Source organism: Myripristis murdjan, chromosome 17 (assembly GCF_902150065.1).
Source record: "Myripristis murdjan chromosome 17, fMyrMur1.1, whole genome shotgun sequence".
Lineage (NCBI taxonomy): Eukaryota > Metazoa > Chordata > Actinopteri > Holocentriformes > Holocentridae > Myripristis > Myripristis murdjan.
This window is the reverse complement of record NC_043996.1, coordinates 29,785,935-29,801,340: the sequence shown is the minus strand read 5'-3', so window position 1 is coordinate 29,801,340 and position 15,406 is coordinate 29,785,935. Positions and strand designations below refer to the sequence as shown.

The window sequence follows — 15,406 nt, the reverse complement described above, 5'->3', positions numbered from 1 at the left end:
AGCCCCAGGCGTTACGCAGCATCAAGACAAGTGCTGTCATTTGTCGTTTTTAATATAAATCTTTTCACCCTCACACAAATTGCACATCTTTTTTTTTCTCCAAACGGACACACAGTCAGCAGTGGACAACTTACTGGTTGACATCTTCCTTTTACACTGTGAGCTGGCTAAAAGGAAAGAGGAAAAAAAAAAACCAAAAACAAAATCAAAAGAAGAGACATCTAACTTGATCTTACCACCACTTTACTATGGCATGCATAGGTTTCAGACCTTACTCATAAAGAGACAACAGACACTTGTCTAAGAAGTTTTCTAAACGATGCCGTGACTGCTTGCGATCAAAAAACCAAAAGGTACAGAAAAGCTCAGTTCCACCATGAGGAGAAATATCAACTCCAGACCCCTGGGAAAACTAGAGGAAGATGGATCGGTGTCTAGCAAAAACGCTTAGCCTCAGCATTCCTGTTTCTCTGCAAGTGGCAAGCATGAACACACAGGCTTCACACACACAGCTGCGATGTTGTCTTCCTAAAGTATTTGGTTCTTTATTTTATAAATGTGGTAGCCACAGTGCAGTTGACAATACTGGATGTTTGTTTTTTCCCCCGTCGATGCATCGAGCACTAAGAAGAAGGAGGCCAGGAGGAGGATCCGCTAAAAAAAACAAAAACAAAAACAAAAACAAAACAGGAACACGTGGGGAGAGGGCGCTCGCCTCCGACGGAAGCTGGGTGAACGAGGCTGGAAATTTCTTAGAGCTAGATAAAAGATAAAGAGGAGCGGACTTGAGGACTTTTCACACCTGAATGGCGTTTCAGCAGCAGCATTAGACGACAGACAGCAAGATGCTACCAAAGAGCAACAGGGAGTCCAGGCTGGGCCTGAAGGAGAGCTAGCTTCTGGCCCACCATGGGGCCAACGTTAATTACAAGTTTAGCCCGAGGCTAGCAATCAATTAGGGTTATGCTACCCAATGTTACATGAGATTCTCGTTAAGAGAGAGGCTTTGCTGGCCACTTCCAACACCGCCTCGCTCTCGCTTGTTTCTAGTCCAGGTTCAAGTCTGAAAAGCCCATCGCTGTGCCACTCAAACGCATTCGCTTGAAATCAAGGCCCGGCCAGGCTGCTGGGGCGGGGCTCAGCGTCTGAACCGAGGAGGAAAAAAGGGACATTTGGCTCCTGAGTTCTTTGTGGATTAAAGATTAGCATAGACATCGATACGAAAATAAAACTAACAATGTTTGCATCAAACCTGCTGAGCAGCTGGGGATTTCAGGAGGGGAGGGTAAACGAGTAAAAAGGGGTCAAAGGTCATCACAGGGTTCCTGCACATTTTTCCAGACATCAACCTCTTGACTGGGTTTGAAGGTTCTGGTTTGGGTTTAATAGTTTTCTTCGCAGTGAGTACCAGGATGTGTGAAATGAAAGTTAAGTGTGCGACTACATAAAATGTGAAGTCCTGTGTTTCCCTACTGAGGAGGTTTGTCTTGAATGAATCCAGATTCATTGGCTGTCTTTTGGCTGTGCAGGAACCCTGGACTCGACACAGAGGGGACAGACCAGGAACAACCAGCACACTTCAGGGGTCACTGGTGTTGGTACAAAGCATTAAGGACTGGATTGTTTTTTTTTTTTTTCAATCATTTCCTTTCTTTTGATAACTAAATATCTTGCTCTATTGATATAATTCCTTTTTGTTAAATTCATATATAAACGTTAACATGTACACACACTTGTCACTGGTAATGATCGGTGAGATCGGGACCTTTATTATATGTTGGTGGAACTTGCTCTTGCTGGCGCTCAACAAATATACTGTGAATGCAAGTAACAATAATTAATATAATGATAATTATAATAATAATAATCATCTGCACCATGCCGTGTAAACCCGAAAAACTAAAAACAAAAAACAAGAGCCAGGTAACCACCCCTCCCCCTTCCCCCACTCCGCCAAAAATAGATTAAAAACAGGAGGAAAGAAAAAAAAAAAGACGTTAGGTTGAGAGCGTAGATTCTCTCTGGCTTCTTCGAAGTCAGTCCACATGCGTCACACAAATCTCTGCTGATGTCCTGAAGTCAGGAGGGAGGCGGGCCGTCCACTGGCGCCCCTCATGGCCGCCGGGCCGTGAGAGGGTCTTGCGTTGGCGGGACTCTGCGCGCTCAGCAAGCCTCGGTGGAGATGGACTCAGAATGTGTCAAATGTTTGCAATTCTGCGTTGGTGCTCAGCCTGCCTGACGTGTTCGCTGGATGTCACGTGTGTTTGCCTGTTTATGGGAACCGCGCTAAGCGCCACATGGCCGCAGCGGTCACTCGTCTTGGTTTTTTTGTTTGTTTGTTTGTTTGTTTTGTTGTGTTTTGCTTGACCGGCATTTTTTTCTTTTTTTTTTTGTCTGCCGGCGTGTTTGCGTGTCACCTTCACCCCTCTCCCCCTCAAATGTTTAGGGCTGGGGATTTGTGGCGAGTCCGCATGAGTTCTGCTCTCTAAGTTTGGGGATAAAGTATTTTCAAGTTGGCTACTCTTGGCTAGCTCTCGACTGTCAATCAGGGTGATGCAGGAATAGCCTTCGCTGGCTGAAGATGGGGTTTGCGAGGCTAGCCAAGGTGGAGGCGTAATCCATATCTAGGATGGAAAGGGAGGTGTGTGTGTGTGTGTGTGTGTGTGTGTGTGTGTGTGTCTTCATGTTTTAGGTGTATGAGGTGTGTTTGCACCCTAAGGCTCCACCCAGAAACCACCCCAGACCCCCAACAACGACTCATATCGGGCTAAAAGCTGAACAGGAAACTAGTTAAGTCTGGACATGTGACCTCTCGGGCCGGAGGAGCGTCTCGTCTCCCCGGGTGACATCACTACACAAACGGGACAGGCGGTGGGGGTGATTTCTGGCCAGGCCCTATGAGTACGTGTGTGTGTGTGTGTGTGTTTGTGTGTGTGTGTGTGTACACGGGGCTAGTGCAGGTAATCGTCCACAGAGGCGAAGGCGCAGGAGCCGCTGCCAGATCGTGCCATGATGGCGAGGCACTGGGCGGCCTGGCCGACGGCCTGGGCCAGGGGGGGCTGCTTGGGCAGGTTGTGAGTCTCTGGAGGAGAGAGGAGGGAGAGGAGGAGCATCAGAGCTACAGCCTGCATGAGGAAGAGGAGGAGGAGGAGGAGGAGGAGGAGGACCACTGCGCCTCCTGATGTGCTTTACTGATCAACTCAACATGGAGACAAAAACACATTCAGTGTTTCCTCTGACTCTAAACATTAGAGCAACATTTCCTTGATTCTGTCATTGTAATTTCCAGTTTTCTGCAGAAGCTGCTGAATGGCTGCAGTGTTTTTTAGTATCCCAACGTGACATTTTAAACTGCAGTGGATCTGTCCCCAGGATGAATGCTGAACCTGAAGCACCACTGCCACAGAAAATGACACTGAAGTGGCTGATAGAAAAGTATCTTCCCTGTGATAAAGCAGAGAAAAGCCCTTTGCTAAACATTGGACATCAGAACGCAGCTACACAGGAACAGTTGTAACACTACATTTTCCATGCAAACTGTGTTCATTTCTTTCAATTTTCCAGTCCTTTCTTGCAGTGTAATTTAAAAAGACTACCTGGCCCACAACGGCTCACTTGTATCACGTGGTGACCATGTGTCGCCTTTAATCCCCAATGAACAAACTTTTACTTTCAAGCCATCATGTTAAACTTGTATTCCAAAACACCAGTGATCTGATCCAAGGGGGGGGGAAATGCAGTCATCATTTTATGATTTTACGAAACTCATCCTGCTGTATAATTCAAGTCTTTGGTATTCAGTCAAATTTAAGAGTACTTCCCAAACACACAGATATTCACCCAGATCCTCTCAGGCAGCGTCAGGAGGCGTGCACAAGCCAATCTTCCAGTCAGATGCACTCGTTGGTGCACACGTGCTTCATGACCGTGCATGACAGGGTTTTGTGAGGTGGTCTTGGCAGCAGAAAACATGAGTGTGAGCTTTTTAAACCCAACCTTTGATCGAGCTTTGCTGGTGTAAAATCATGCAATCACAGACCCATTTTTTCCCCCCATTGGATCAGTGCTGGCTAGCGTTTTTGGAATATGACATTACAGTGGTGGAGTTCTGTAAAACTTCAGAAGATCAAGGCAGCACACGGTGAGTTTCCTTGCCATTCAACAGATGTGGCAGGTCACCATGACTTACAGAGCTGCTAACGCTCAACATATTTCACTGATCTGGGTTTCAGTGGAGGATCTGAGTGTCCAGTGACGGTGTAAAGGCTGTTTCAAGGCTTTTGCACCCTCACAACACAAAAACTAAAACTGCAAGGGGCAACACGTCTCTCTGGCCTGAGCACGGTCAGTGGTCATTTAAAGATACCGAATGTCAGCACCAGATGATGACGTATTCCAGTGTTTCCAGCTGGCCTAGGTAATCCTTCACACCTTAACGGAGAGCGGACCTACCTAATATTGCACTGTTGAGAGTGGAGCAGACGGGCTCTCTCTGAATGGAGTCCAGCTGGTAGCCGACCGGGCTGTTCCAGGGGTCTGAGTAGGCCAGCAGGCTGAACGCATCCTGCAGGACACAGAAACATCCGCATGCAAATGAAAATTGCAGATTTCACAGCTGATTATGTGAATACAGTGATTACAAAATCGTATGCCACCACCATTAGGGCGCCATCTCTAATAAAACCAACATCGATGCTTTCTGCTATCATTTCCTTCACTCTGAATCCCTGCTATCATCCTCTTCCTCACTCTATCGTCCTCAATCAATCCGTTGTCTTCCTCTTTTGCACGGTTTCCTTATGTTTTTGTGTCACCACACTGTTTTGGACAGCTGACTGGCATTAGATAACCTGATGTGCTCGATGGTTTGTTACACCGAACCATCTGAGAAGTCATCACCGGAAGCAGTTTGGAAAAAGGAGGAACTTTCAGGAAGTACTCGGCAGGTGATTGGATGAACCATCTGTCTATCACTTCAACCAATCTGATCCACGAGCCACACGGCGGAGAAGGAGAGCAATGAAAAGGAAGCAAGCCACAATCTAGGGGATTTTGACAGCTAGCAAACACGTGGGTGTGGTTAACCTGTGGATATTATGAATATTCAATGAAGACATACTCTCCAGTTCAGATATGTGATTTGTTATCTACACTAAACCAGCCAACCTCTTTAGGAGCAGCTGTTGTTGTTGCTTCTCGCCATCGTCACACATAAACCACGCCCACAGCTGCCAGTAGGACACCGACTGGCCTGGCAAGATGGATTCTCACATGATCTTGTCAATCCAGCTGCCTCACACGATAAGGCATTAGATGATTTTCACAGCAACATAAGTTAATGTAAAGCCATTTGATTTCTCCACGGGTCTGGTAAATTGTTTTGTTTTTACCCGACACCGACATGCCCCACTCACGTTTGGCAGGAGATCGGGCGCTAGTTTCACATCCTGCTGGTGCTTCTAATCAGATTTCCTGTGGGTCTTTAAAATCCTTCACAGTCCATGAGATGTCATGTCCTGTACCAACTGTTTTTTGTTTTTTTTGTTTTTTTTGCTGTGTATAACTTGTGAATGTGAAATGTATAAGTGTGTATGTTTTTATGCACCTTCTCTACACCGAGTCAGTTTCCTCGTGTGAGTTTTTATAAGTATGTGGTTGAATAAAGGTGTTCCTGCTGTACATTTTTGCAAAGACTGAACAAACTGTTTCCTGAGAAGAAATTAGGTCACTGCAGCAGAAGAGAACAAGGCTCCATCCTGCTAAAACAGATTCCCACAGGACCTTCAAGTGGGAATCTGGAAAACCTTCATATGTTGATGTTGTTGTGTTTACTTGTCTTTAAATACATGAACAAACAGATTACATTCTTCAGAAGTTTACATATCTCCTAGTTATAGGAAATGACTGCTAGGCTTGGATTGATAACTTTGAGTATCGTGATATTTGCAGATTATCATTGATTATGGCCTGACCACAGCACAGTGACAGTGCAAGACAACTCTTGAGTAATGTGCCAAATTATTTTGAATATATTATTCTGAAAGGTTCAATTTCAAGTGTCTAATAATAGGTTAACTTTACAGCCTTTGCACTTCTTTGATTCAATATTGATTTTTGTTTCAGACTTGCTGTTTTATTTTTCTGTTTGATTAAAAATAGTTTGTTGGCACTGCAGCCAGTGGGAAGCTGAACAGCTGAGCAGATACAGTTTAACACTGACAGTGTGACATCACACCTCAGTTCAGATTCACGTGCAATTCTTGCACATAAAACATTTTATTTATTCATTCATTTGTTTGAGATATTCTTATTTTAAATTCTGGATAGCACCCAAGCCTAATGACTACAGATCATAGAAACATCCTGACAAACACCAACAAGTTACTACTTTTTAGAAATCTGATTCTACAGATCAGCCATTAAAATAAAAGTCTGAACCTTCCAGGAGAGAGAGCGCCTTAAACCTTGTTTCTCCTTTGGTGTGCGGCGCTAATACAGCCCAGCCTCCAGTGGGAATCTGTCTAAGGCATCTGAAGCCAAGGCAGTGTTCCTTCTGCTTTTTGTAACAGGAAACAATGTCTGCAATGTTAACAGAGTTTGTGTTGGCACAGAGCAGCAAACTCCTCAGACCGCGCTAGCATCTGTCTTTTTCCAGTCTCTCCATTAAAACTGGGAAAATAAATACTTCCTCTGTGTGTGTGTGTGCGTGTGTGTGTGTTGTGTGTTGCCATAGTGCACCGAGGGCCAGCTCTCAGAACAATTTGAACAAGCACTCGGCCTAATCTTTTTGAGCTGTCTCTATAATTCTTCACTATAATGTTAGATCACATTTAATCTGCTACTCATCGCTGAGGCTGCGGCCGTGTGACGAGCCGCACGAGGCCTCCTGAGGCTCCACAGCGTCCACATCAAACATGTTAGGATGCTCGTTTTTGTAGCGTTACAACATAAGTTGATATAGATATTGATATGAAGGTAGAACAAATCAAGCCCAAACACCTGCAACAGTGGCGCCCGGTGAAGCGTTTTCTCATTTAACTTTAATGAATCTCAAAGAGCGGAGAGCACAGCATCTGAGGTTTAAAAGGTGATGTTAGGGTAATGGTTAGATGTGGCCAGAATACGGGAACACAACACTGGGCCCAAAGTGATGTTCAGTGGTGTGAATAATTCATGTGTGATGCACCCATTTGAACTGTTTAGCAGCTGATCTGCAAAAGACAAATAGTTAAAGATTTCTGCTGGAGACTAATTAAAGCGGCACAGAAACACTTGATTCCTCCCACTGCTGAGAAACTGAAACGTGGAAACCCTGGTGCTCGCACCTTACACTGTTTACTATTCTTTGTACAGACTAAGGCTCATCAAGATGAAAAATACAACAGGCCAGTCAGCAAGCTATTTTTATCCATAACCACAGTCGCTGGTGGATTAAAAACTGCCCTGTTGCTTTTAATTAACTGGCAAGTCAAACTGAATTATTGAGCAGTCTAAAAAAAATATCTGGTTATTTGTCTTGTGCAACAGACAATGAAACAACTAAATTCAACAAAAATGAAAAAAAAAAAAAAAAAAACATTCAACAGTATCATATTTTTATTTGTTAAAAGCAAAACACACTGCACACCTGCATGCCCTTTGACTCACTCATTCACTCACCTGCTGCAAACTAAGTCAACCTAAGTGATGCAAACTTTATAGTATGTAAGCACGCTGAATGAAGTCCATCCCTATAGGCGTTCATGAGGCTTAAATATTTGCTTGAAAGCCATGACACGCCCTTCTTTTTTTGGTGTTTTTATTTCAGCACAGCACTCAGCTGTCTAGTTCTGTTACCTTGAGCATCTTCTTGTTGGCGGAGTTCTTGCCACACTCGCGGCGGAGGTGTTCGCTCATGCTCTGCAGCTCCCTGCCGAAGTGGATCATCCTCTCGATGGCCGCCTGGCTCCCGCCGCACAGCTGCCTCTTGGATTGGGCCGACTCCACCTCTGTGGAGCCACAGCCAATCACAGGACAGACAGGGAAACGGGCCAAATGAGTGAACAGTGAAGGTGAGAGGATTTAGCATTGAGTTCCTGCCAGGTGACTTACAGTGACATCAACAGGACAATGACCCTCAGACCGTTCATTACCACCATGTGCTGACAGTAAGGGGTGGCAAAAATTAAGTACTGCTATTCTTTTTTTTACTGAATCCATTGAAAGTAAAGATACTGGTATTTTGGTGAGGGAAAATCTGGCGTGGCCATTTTCAAAAGGGTCCATCTGACCTCTCGAAGGCACCCACAGGTCTACCTTTTGCAGACACGCCCACCTTATGCTAATCCCATGCAGTTTTTGCATGCAGTACATTTTGGCCTGTTGTAAAATGGTGTATTTGTGCAGACTGGGGCCTAAACAGTCTTGGAGTTGCATGGATGTGTGATGATGTCTGTATAAAATGACCTATGGTGACCTCTAAGGATAATCACAGCCTAATGAAACTTCACAGCCACAAACTAGGGGATAATTCAAAAAACAAAATTTGCAATAAATCATATTATCGAATCACAATACTAAAGAACCACAATACAAATAAAATCAGCAACCAAGTATTGTGATAGTATCAAAATGATCCCAGCCCTATACTGACAGCAAGATAATTTATAACCACACAAAAACACTCATATTCCTGCTCTTTTTCACACAAAAAACACAAGGGGTGGAAGTTCATTTGAGTGTCACACTCACTATTTTACAGCCAGCTAATTCTTCAAATAGAAACGGAAAACAAATGAAGTGCAGACAGTCAGACCAACAATGCTGCTGCAGGTGACTGGTGGTAATTTGTCACCCAGATAAATGCACAAATTAACTCACCAATACTCATTCTCTCTCTCTCTCACACACACACACACACACACACACACACACACACACACACACTAAACCCACCCATATCGGCGTCGCAGTCGTCAGGCTCGGCCGTGTGTTTGGAGCTGCCGTTGAGGAAGCCATTAGAGGACGACTCTGTCACCCCGTTGGTGAAGTGATCGACCTCCATGTCCACATCGTTACTGAGGAGGGACGGAGAGGAAAAGTCAATACCTGGGAAACCTCACAGGAAGTGGGACTCAAACCGCCTCACTTGTGTGTTGAGAGGTTTCATTATTGCTGAAAAGAGCCAAAACATACTGAGGACTGTCTGATGTAAACAGCCTTCTGGCGGCCATGATTATTTTCTGTAATCTACATTTCTGTATAAATATGATTTAGTATCTTAATAATGGATTAGTCTGCGCAGAGGCTAGCTTTATGCCGTATCTAGTAGCTACATAGTTTGGTAGCCAGATATTTAACTAATGGCAGCGTTACTAACAAAGCACAAAAATGCATTAATTAGGTAAAATTAAAATTTTTACTGCACACAATACATGTGCAGGAGATTGGTGGTGTTACAGTTGATTAATCAGTGTTACTTCTTTAAGCCAGGGAGGTGAGAGGGAGTTTTGTATTGGAGGAGGTGATGGTGCAATTCCCTCTGGTCACCAGTAGAGGTCGATAGGTCTTGTACAAGCTAATGAAGGTGTTTCCAAACTATGAAGTTCTGGTTGATTTTCTTGAGCTGCAGACCCCCATTTGAGGTGATTTTACCTTATAGGGGCCTTATATCAAAGATATTATGGTTTGTGTTGAATATTAAATGCTAGAGAAAGGCGTCTGAACACAAGAGGTGCACAAACATTTAAGCACGAGAAACCGTGACACTGATCCAGAATCAGTGATCTGACTTTTAGATACATAATTTCAATCATGAAAATATAGTTTCCAGTCATCTTTTTAATGCTAATTTTCAAGCATTTTTCTTCTTTTGCCAATTTCCTTGTTGTTTTTTTTGTTTGTTTGCTTTGCAAATTTCCTAATCATCTTTTCTCCACATTTTGAAAGATTTCCAGTGAATTTATACAGGTTTCAAGGGGTTAACTTGTTAAGATGTCACACTTCAACACTGATAATTTCTAATGATCTAAATTATAGTGAAATTAAACTTTTCCTTGCTTTGATGAGGGGCCTCGAAGCCCCACTTTAACAGCCACTGACTTAATTTTCCTTTAACTCTGAAACCCAGATGGTTGTAGAAAGAGCTTTAATATTGAAAGGTCTGAACAAAATTCACTTTTTTATTTCCAACTTTTGAGGATTTTTTTCCCCTCCCTTACTTTCTTTCTTTACAGACAGTATTTTCCCCCCATTCTATGGTGATTTTCTTCCAAGATTTTTACAATACTCGCTGTAATGTTAGGATAATTTTCTTGTAATTTAATTTTAAATATATAATTCTAATAATCATAAATATAGCCTTCTTGTAATATTTTAAAACAAAAAATTCACCAATTTTCTTTTTCTGGAAACTGTCATACTAATTTTTTCCTAGTTTTCTGTTCTTTTACTTATGTTTTCCCTTGATTTCTTTCAGAAATTTTATGGTCATTTCATGTCATTTCTATGCTTAATTTTTGATTGATTTTGTGGTAATGTCATGGCATTAATGCTTTCTGATTTTATGTTAAAAGGGTCCAGAGTTTTCTTTGTCATACTGAGGTAAATATTTTTTTTGATGTGGGTGACAGAGAGCTGAGCATAAAGACACACTCCTTGCAGAGTTTGGTGCTGGTGGCTGGTCAGTACCTGGTTATGGGCTGTTGGCTGCGGTTCCCGTTGAGGCTGATGTCAGACCCTGTGGGGGCGGAGCCAGAGCCAGGGGGGCAGGGCTTATGACTATGGGGGGAGGAGCTGTGGCTCTTATTGGACGTCACACCATTACAGCAGTTGCTGTCAAACCCTGAACCAAAACAACAACAACAACAAACTGTTTAGGAAGTGATGTGCTCAACAGGGAACAGGCCTCAGGCTGACAAGCATCTTAAACCGAATATGATGGTCAACCAGACACACATCTCCCTCATTCACATGGAAATGGAGTTACTTTATGGTCGGGATACACAGCCAGGACTAATAATCTGATTATAACCTCAACCTCACTAGACACCTCAAACTTAGATAGAGATGACAACTTCCAGATATTCGATTCGATGAGGATATTGTGATTTTGGCTTTGTGGCATCACTAGAAAACAAAAACTTCACGCAAAGCCCAGGCCCTAACAGCAAAATCACATCCTGGAGTCATAAACATATATTTTTTTTGGAAGTACAGACTGATACAAGTCATTTAAGTCGATTTTGCCCTCCAAGGCTACCGCAAGGAAAAAGTTCACTCTGTGAAAATGTACAGCAGTGGATTACTCGACCTGCCCAGCAGTTGTTCAGGATATGCTGTGTTAAGACACAAAAACAAAAACTGGTTTTCTGTTTGCAAATGTATCTAGAAGTTGATCAGAAACTTGCTGAACACCCTCTGTAAAGTGATTTCCCTAACTAAGTGGACATCTCAGAAACACTGTTGATTCATTAGTGCTTTTATGTTGATATTTATTACACTGTGGATTCTCTTTAACTCACTCACACATTTGAAGTCATGGGGGTCAAACTTTTGAAGATGTGAAAATACCACAGATGGGTGATTACAGCTTTATTTAGGTAAACTGCAGTCCGTACCTGTGAGGTAGGGCTGGGAGCTGCTGGCTTTGTGGCTGGGGCTGCTGAAGGGCCGGGGGGAGCCGGGGTAACTGTCCTGAGACTTGGGGCTCCGGCCTCCCAAACACCTCACCTCACTGTCCGTCCCATTCACCATCTCTATGAACTGCCTCACCCTGGGGACAGGACAGGACAGGAGGAGGAGAGAAATTAAACATGCAAGAAAAGACAAAGTGCATAAACAAAAATCAAGCGAGGAAGCAAAGAAAACGGATGGAGGGAAACAGAAGAGGGAAGGAAAGCAAGCAGCAAAGTATTATAGGAAAGGGGAGATTAAAGCACAAAATAAAATACATAAAGTGCAGCAAAGATAGTAAGGAAAGAGTATGACACAAAGTAACAAAGAAAAAGAAAAAAGAAAGTAAGCATGGCAAGACAAAACAAAAGAAACAAGTGGAATAAAGGATAAATAAAGACAGACAAGTTGGGGAGAGAAGATATGAGGACATGGAGGATGGCAAAGTGTGATGGAATAATTGCAGATGGAGGAGATCAAACACAGAGAGCCAGCGGTCAATAAAGATGTCAAATGTAATTTGATGTGTAAATAATGACGCATGAAGGAGGTCTTGTTGTGGAAACTGCAGTCCACAATATTTGACTTCATCCAAACGTATCCCAGGACTGACTTGAGCATGAAGAGCAGGTCTGGGTTCCTCTCCAGGAGGGTGGGGTAGAGCTGCTGGGTCGTCTCGATGGCTTCGCCCATTCTACCTGACAACACCAGCTTCTGGATCTCTGCAAACACACCAGCACGCACATCCATAAGCAACACATTCACTGTCAATACCACTTCCCCCTCAGAGCAGCAGCTACAAGGGAGTCTTAGCATTTGTTTGGAGTAGTAACCCGTCACATTTTCATGCAAATAAATGTTTGTTTTGCTGCTCTATTGATTGATATAACATAACACTTATTCATTCTGTTGCCAGTTTATGGAAAGCTTTTACATTTGTCATTCTGAACACCCGGTGGCAGCTAGTGATTTTCCCTGGTGTTGAGCCAAAATGTGTTGCTCTTTAAAAAAATGTATTTCTCCTGGCGGTGCATCTTCACCTCAATCTCACAGCAGGCAATAAAATAACTTTTTGAAAAATCAGCAATGGGAAAACAGCCCACAAAAATGCCAGTGTTAACATTACACAGGATTACAAAGAAGTAGAAAAGAAAGGCAGCCCATCTGAATTCCTCATAATGAATGGAGGTAACACTTTTTTGTCATCTTACAACAGTCTATGTCAAAATCCTCTGGCACATAAAAGTGATTTATCTTACATCTCATGTTTTTTTTTCTTTCAAATAAACAAAATAGAAGAAAAGGGTGGTTAACATGAGCACCGATACCAACGATGGCTGACAGAAAAAGAAAGAGCGGCTCCTACAGAAACTCAAACTCCATCAACAGGAACGTCCCTCCCACAACGTTTGATTGGCAGGTGATCTCTCAGATGTTAAGAGCAGAAACACCACTGTGGTGAGAGGTGACACACAATTTAGAGACACTCCAAACAGGTTGGAATAAACATTAAAAACCTTTGAAAAATACTATGTCAGACAGGCCAGGATAAACCAGTATTTCTACTGGACTGGTGAAACAAATAGCAAAAAATTATGCATTTCTCTCCGTTAGAAACATCTCCCATTATTCCATGTGTGAAAGAAGACAGAGAATCAAATCTTTTTGCTTTGATTTCTACAAGAATAGCAGGTAAACACTTATATCTCTTTTCCCCCCAGGACCGGTGACAATTTTGCAAAATGATAAGAGTGTTTCCACAGCAAAAAAATGTTGTTGCTTGGCTGAGAAAATCAGTTCCAGTTGGTTAAAATGAGCCAATTTTGCCACATAAACTTAGTGGTCTTCAAGCAAGGGACCAGGTAATGTCAAGTGTTGGAAGACTGCTGCTGGTTGTTGTTTTTTTTTAAAAATTTGGTTCAACTATCCTACCCACTGACAACATATCTAGCCTACCCCCCCCAAAAATAGTGAATTAAGCCCCAAAACAATCAGGCAGTGGTCACTCGAAGACAACAACGCGCTTTCCCGGCAATAAGCTGAAGTAGAGAAACCGTGGACAAGTTGGAAAGCTCAGAGGAATTTAAAAGCGTACAGTGAAACTAGAGGTGAGAAAGCAGGTATTCAGGTTAAAATATGAACCAAATAACATACAAGTTAGGAAAAACTTAAAAAAAAAAAAAAAAAAAGCAAGGACTACAAGACAACAACAACAACTGTGTGCGCGGTTCTCAGGTAATCGTGTTGTCATTAGTTCGGCGAACCACAGACTGATAGTTTCAAGAGGTTAAGCACCAGCTGGTAATACATGTGGCTCCGACTGTCTGATTTATACTTCTGAGGTAATATTCTGATACTGCACCTAATTTTAGCCTCTTTCAGCACTATATCTCATACTGATATCACTGGATGGTGTCTGCATTTAAAGGAAAGGGGGCGACAGAAGTACTCACTCTGTCGATTTTTGATGGAGGCCAGCTCCTCGTGCACGGCCTGGTCAGTGGATTTGGCAAAGGCTTCAGCGGTGGCACAGTAGCTGTGGTGCACCAGGTAGGAAGCCACCATCCTGACGAGGACAGACAGGGAAAACTCATGACATACTCAGAGGTTATGAATACAGGTTGGCGAGACTGAGACTTGCTATCAGGTAAAATTGGATGCTCAGATTTGTCAGTTTTTCTTACTCAGTGAAAACATGCACACCAAAAAAAAGAAAAAAAACTTGCAGCTTTTCCTTAACATAAGGTTCACTTTTGGCATAGATCTGGTGGCATACATCTCATTTCATGCAGCAGGTCTAATGTCAAGATTTCAGCTTCTGAAACTAGTTCACTAAATTATCTTTGACAAGCCAGCTGCATTGTGCAAATGTTCCTTTTCATTTGTGTTCTACTGCTTGTACCGCAGGCTGGCTGGAGTTCACTACATCAAGACGTTTCAGGCAATTTCAGTAACTTATTAGCTCGAAGCATTAACAGTGGCTGCTCTGGTAATTAGCCTGCAACCAGTTCCTGCCTGACTGTTTTGGAGTAGAGACTAGCGCTAAAGACAGTTTACTGTGTCACAGTAAGCTACATTTGGAAACAAATCCACCTCATTATAATATTCACTTTTTTATCACTATCAAAAAGACTTGCATCTACACCCCAATGTTTTTCAGGTATCTCTTATTCTTGCTGGTTGTTATGTTTGGACATTTTGTGTACACAGCCATTTGTCCATTCCTGTTGAGCATCATGCTTTACAAAGACAATCACACTTCCCATCCACCAATCTGAGCTTAAAAACTTCCTGCTTTCAATCCCGGGCCATGAGGCGACTTACTCCGGATAAAGGCAGTAACTCTCTCCCCCCTCAACCCCAATCCCCATCAAATGGAGATTAAATCCATTCAGAACAAGTAATCATAGCAACAGAGAGCTAATCCCATCAGCGCATGGCATGAAGAGAAACCGAGTCCCAGAGCTCTTACTTCTGGATCACGGCTCCTGCTCTGTGATGGGGAAGTGCTCCATCTGGGTGCCCGTCCCAGCCATTTGTCAGCAATGCATGTGTTGTCACATATTTTTCAGTACGGCTTATTTCTGGGCACTGCACTTTAACTAATGTCTGATACCAAGAGCTGATCTGATCGGTTAATACAAAAACACTTCAAAAAAAAAAAAAAAAAAAAAAAAAAAAAAAGTTCACCAGGATTTCATCGTTCCATATTTCTCCAATGTAGAGGAAACACTCTGGAAAAGATCAACCAAAA

The 15,406-nt window shown here is 42.8% G+C and overlaps 1 protein-coding gene across 1 annotated transcript in view; it reads right to left on the bottom strand.

Moving 5' to 3' along the window:
* Positions 1 to 34: 34 nt before the first annotated feature.
* ranbp9 (RAN binding protein 9) overlaps positions 35 to 15,406 on the bottom strand; it is a 34,870-nt gene continuing 19,498 nt past the window's right edge. Inside the window, exons 7-14 of the mRNA XM_030073899.1 lie at positions 14,106 to 14,218; positions 12,266 to 12,374; positions 11,598 to 11,752; positions 10,669 to 10,822; positions 8,935 to 9,056; positions 7,837 to 7,988; positions 4,453 to 4,564; positions 35 to 3,082 (exon numbers count right to left, since the gene is read on the bottom strand). Coding sequence (XP_029929759.1) covers positions 2,952 to 3,082; positions 4,453 to 4,564; positions 7,837 to 7,988; positions 8,935 to 9,056; positions 10,669 to 10,822; positions 11,598 to 11,752; positions 12,266 to 12,374; positions 14,106 to 14,218 — 1,048 coding nt within the window. The 3' untranslated portion in view covers positions 35 to 2,951. The remainder of the gene's footprint in view (positions 3,083 to 4,452; positions 4,565 to 7,836; positions 7,989 to 8,934; positions 9,057 to 10,668; positions 10,823 to 11,597; positions 11,753 to 12,265; positions 12,375 to 14,105; positions 14,219 to 15,406) is intronic.